This window comes from Buceros rhinoceros, unplaced genomic scaffold (genome assembly GCF_000710305.1).
Source record: "Buceros rhinoceros silvestris isolate BGI_N320 unplaced genomic scaffold, ASM71030v1 scaffold16583, whole genome shotgun sequence".
In the NCBI taxonomy this organism is placed as follows: domain Eukaryota; kingdom Metazoa; phylum Chordata; class Aves; order Bucerotiformes; family Bucerotidae; genus Buceros; species Buceros rhinoceros.
The window spans coordinates 68,153-73,256 of NW_010405534.1; the positions used below are offsets into that span (position 1 = coordinate 68,153).

Here is a 5,104-nt window from a genome sequence, read left to right on the forward strand (position 1 = left end):
CTGAAGTGCAAGCCCGCGCTGAACTCAGGTATGCTATGAAGAGAAAACGGAGAGGGACTGCTCTGCTTGCCCGGATAATCACTAAAGCAAAACACATAGTTGACAACAACTTGCTCATTCCATTATGGCATTGCCTCTGCTGTTTCTAAGCAAAATGTGATCTTACCACAGCTATTTTCACACTGTATTACTTATAATTTTTTTTCTCTGAGGTAATGAACATAAAACTGGGCAGTGACAAACCAAGTCCCTTTGAATGCAGGAGTGAATCTAGTTAGCCCAAGTACTTGCTGTCACGAAACACAAATGTCGAGTACTCAACAGTGTTCACACCACAGACTCTATCACCTAGAGCTGCTTTCAACTCACTGATGTTTCACACGGACTGTTGTCTGACTTTGCTAGGACATGCTTGGAGATTTGTTTACTCCTGTGGAAACACCAGAAGCCCAAACCAGAGGCTTTCTCAAAGGACTTTTTGGAGGAAGCGGACAAGCTTTTGACAGAGAAGAGCTTTGTAAGTAATTTATTGGGTTTTATTTTTCAGAAATTAATTCACAGGATCCCCTGCCCTTGTCATCTAGGAATGGAGTGGTACATCATCAGATTTAGATCATTGATGAAAAAATAAAGATGGTATTATGAAGAAAGGGGAGGGTCCTCATTGCCCTTCCCATGATTCTTTCACCTTGGCAGCTTCTTTTGAGCAGTGGAGTTGGCGGGGGCACGACTGCACTGTCGCTGTGCCAGTACACAGAGCAGTCTTCCACGCATGCCACCTGCACATCACAGGGCATCATTACCGCGAGGCTGCAGCTCGATGCTGAGAAGTACTGACAGAGCCACAGCCAGGAACTCATTCCTGTCTGACTGTCCATTTCTCCTGCGCAGTTGGCGAGGCCACAGCAGGAAAAGCTTCTCGCAGTCTTGCCCAGCACATTCCTGGAGCCGGCGGAATTGAAGGCGTAAGAGGAGCCGCAGGAGGAGTCATTGGGGACTTGACTCGTGCACGCATTGCCCTTGATGAGCGAGGACAAAAACTGGGAGAGCTGGATGAAAGGACTGCGAGCATGATGGCCAGCGCAGAGGCATTTTCCAAACATGCACATGAGGTAGGGTCCCTGGCACCACCCCCCCAGAAACGGGAACCACCGACCCTGCAATGGAAAGTCAGGCGCAGTTCTCCCCATTCACGTTGGTTTAGGTGTACTCACGTTAACTGACAGGCCCTTTTCCTGTTCCCAAACGTGAGAATGCCGAACATAAACTTCCACTGCACACCCCTTCCTTCCACGTTTTCATAAATGAGCACCCACTGTTAGCCTCTGAATGGCACTTCTCATCTCCCGCCTTTCTCACTAATTCATTATGGGGTTTTTTTTTTCTAAGCCACTTAGTGAGGCACCTCTATGCAGCAGGGCAGAAAACAGGTAGGTGGATGTGTACATCGGAATCTTTACAGATCCGATTGGGAAGAAGAGGAGAACGTTTCTAACACGACACTGTTAGTTATATAGAGTAGGGCTTGCCCAGAATAGACAGCTCCTGTGCTTAGAGCTGGAAATTGAAAGCTCTTCCATGCCCCACGGGTAAGGCTGGGAATCACCTGAAGTGATTTTCCTTGAAGATAAAACAACATTAAAGAATACCTCCCAAAACACATGTTTTCCATTCAATACCCATCACATCTCTGAACAAGACCTTTACATTTTTACTGGCTTTTGTAAGGGTGAGGCAAACGTACACAGAAATAACATGCCCTGGAAAGCAAAACATTTATATATTCAGGGCACATCTGCTATGCTCCACAGATAATTTTTACTCCTATAGAAAGAAGCTTAAGTTTCTGGTTATTCCCATAGCCCTGTGCCTTTTACAGAAAAAAAGTAGCTAAAGCTCCTCAGCAAAAATCTTTTAATGAACAGCAAGAGCAGGTAACTTTTTTTTTTAAATGGAACAATTATGAAATTAAATACAAGGTCTCAGTGGACTCAAGACACTGCTGGTGAATTACTGCATTGCTTTTCCTCTTTCACTCATGAAGGTTGTGACAACTAATGGGCCTCAGTCCCATGTGACACCTCATACGCAGAGCAGTGGTTTATATTAATTTGTTTGTTTCCCATTTCTGTAGGTGATGCTGAAATACAAGGACAAAAAGTGGTACCAGTTTTAGACTTCCAAAGAAGCTGCTTGTGGCTTTATTAAGAACCCTGTTCAGGGAAGCACCATTCATTCCCAGATCTACCAGTCACTGGCCAGAGACCGTTTCTTCTCCTAGAAGATGTTTTCCTGTTACTATTATTGGATTCATCACAGCGGGAGTCAAGGAGAAATTTTACAGACAGCGAGAAGGAAGCTAGAATCACGTGGGTCTTACTCCAACAGCTGGCTCGTGCGGTAGCCGATTTTTTTCCAAAAGGAACTCAACCATCACTGTGGCATGTAGTTTTTCAGAAACTGTAGGTATGAACTGTGGGGAGTGAGTCTGGTTAAAAATATTCTGTACAAACTCGAATGTTAATGCACTTATACAACTCTGCATGACTAATTGACATCTTAAAAAAAAAAAGTGAAAAAGAAAGCATGTTGTGACCGAAGAAAAATGGGATTTATTTCTATTCTGAGCAAAAAAAAAATACCTAAATGGCAAAAATCTTTACTTTTTAAAAGTGACATTACAAAAAGCCAGTACATTTCAAGCATGTTTGCTACCGTTCTCAACACAGAAGTGAGTCGAGCTGCATATTTTCTTACCTATTTATTTCCCTTGAAAAAACTTGCTTGAAATCAGTGCTCTTTAACTCCTACCAGAAGAATAAAGAACGTCAACATCCCATGCCCAAAATTTACAGATTTTTCAAGTAGCTAGAGAGGCACTATCTGAAACATCATTAAAACATGAGCATAGACGGTTTATTTGCAATTCAGAGCACATGACATGTCATCCTTGCTGTAGGGTTTAAAATGTGCTCTAGATCCATCTCGGCTGTCCTCGAAGGGGGCTGCGGCACTTTTCATCCCTGTGGCGTCTGTATCACTTGGTTGCCTTATTTCTCAGGAGCAGGAATAGAAAACCAGCTTACGAAATTGCTTCCTCAAGTTAGGAAAGGCAAGATGGGAAACTGCAGGGCTACAAGTGGGAGAGTCCTGTCAAGTTCTGCTCACAGAAGCTGTTTAGCAGTTTGCAGAACAGTGATTTTACTTCAGCGGTCTGTTGAAATTACACTAAGGAAAGTGCACAGTAACCACCCCTAAAGCTGGGGGAGAGGGACATCACAGCAGCAGGACTAAGTGAGGGGCCGGGGAGGATCACGAGAAACAATTGTCAGAGCATGGCGCTGAACTGGCACATATATAAAACGACACCGTGGCTGAGTGGCAATCGATTTTCTGCTCACACTGCTAAAATTAATTTGTTTCTCTTTCAAAGTGGCTTGTTTGGTTTCCGCAGTGAACCCTGCAGAAAACTCTCCAACCTGCAGCTGCAGAACAGAGCAGTAAGTAGCACCTGTTACCTGCCTACATGAACAGATTCCTAGTCCGTGAGGGTGCTGCAGCCACGGCAGCCTACAAGAGCCTCACTGCCACACAGATCAACCGTTAAGTTAGAGGTTTTTCCAAGACTGGCTTAGAAAGAAGGCACTGAACGCTTGTTTTCATGTGCCTGGACAGAGTTTCAAATTGGAAAAGTGAGGAGAAGATAGAAAAGCGGCATTTAAAAATTTTCTGTACAGGAAGAGTGACATCCTCTGTCCCTTCAAGGAGTCCTGACAGACACTGGTGCAGACAGGCAGCATCCCATTCCTAACTAGACTTAACTTCTCTGGTGTTTGTATCATCCCAGAGGTCAGATGATCTCTCTCAAAGATGCCTTTCCCCTATCCTCCCTTTTCTCACAGTAAAATGGAGCCCAGGAAATTGTACAGTCCATAAGTCTGGCTTTACGATCAGCCCAGCTGCACAAGTTAAAGGCTTGGAACAGATCTGAGGTGTTAGTATTAAATTCACTTTGTAGCACAAAAGGAATTTCACGCTTTACAGATTTTTACATTTCTCTGTGGGAAGAATCAAAATTATGGCCCTGACAGCTCAACTGGGAATACGACTCAACAAGCTCCTCTCTGTCACAGGAGAAACTGCTCTGTAAGTGTGGGAACTGTACAAACGTGTTGGGAATTGGGCCAAAGCCCAAGCAAGGCCGAGGTTTCTGCTGAGAATTAAGGAACTGGAGTTGTCCATGAGCTGAGAGGATGACTGTGTGCGTGAGAGAGGAAACAGGAAACTCACCACTCTGATGCCCAAAGGAATGGGGTTGAGGAACTCCTTCCAGCAGCCAGGTCACATCAAACTGGCCGCTTGCACGCGTGAGGAAGCGTCACTGTAACGAGGCATCTAGAATGAGAACTAAATCAGAACTATATTATAGAAAATTCTCTCGTCTGTTTAAATGTATATTCAGTCTTCCTGTGCTCTGGCCTGTACTTCAAAACCACTAGTCTCTGGGCAACAACAACAGTTGTGGCAGCAGACCATTCAAATCCTCCAGCCAGCCCCCTCTTCCTTTACTCTGCCTGCCCCCTCCGCTTTTCCAGAGCCGCAAAGCTAAGCAGTCTTCATTAATGCCGAGCCAAGGCCACGCCTCCAGCTTTTGTTCTGTACCCAGCTCCACGCTTGCTTCTGCACTGAGTCGGTGCAGGTGGAAAGGCCACTGCCAGTTCCACTGTGGCATCTGTACGTGCACTGGGCCAGTCTCCACTGTGAACTGGGGTGACGCAGCCAGCCTGGAGTCCACGCGGGTGCTGCTCAGGCAGCAGCTGCTTCACTTGGATGGCAAGGAAGCTACCAGTTGCACGCAGGTTTCTGGCTGTGCCTCATGTGGGTGGCTAATAGAGCAAAGATCCCCGATACCTTGACCTCAGTGGAGATGTCTTTAGGCTGGAGCTAGAGCCCACTTGCTCGTCTGAGAATCACATGTAAAAATTTAAGAGCAACTTTAATTGGTATCACTAGCACATACCCAGAGAGAAAAGTGTCTTCAACAAGTCTTTTACACAATGCCTGGCTGACTTTGGCTGCCAACAGGCTCCAGTTTAACACTGGG

At 45.5% G+C, this 5,104-nt stretch overlaps 1 protein-coding gene across 1 annotated transcript in view; it reads left to right on the forward strand.

The window, feature by feature from the left end:
• The window catches only part of LOC104491367 (syntaxin-binding protein 5-like), a gene marked incomplete at its 5' end in the record, with an annotated part of 69,668 nt that extends 67,108 nt beyond the window's left edge, over positions 1–2,560 (forward strand). The window contains 3 exons of the mRNA XM_010133777.1: positions 406–517; positions 892–1,112; positions 2,135–2,560. Of these exons, the coding sequence (XP_010132079.1) occupies positions 406–517; positions 892–1,112; positions 2,135–2,176 (375 nt within the window). The remainder of the gene's footprint in view (positions 1–405; positions 518–891; positions 1,113–2,134) is intronic.
• Positions 2,561–5,104: the final 2,544 nt, after the last annotated feature.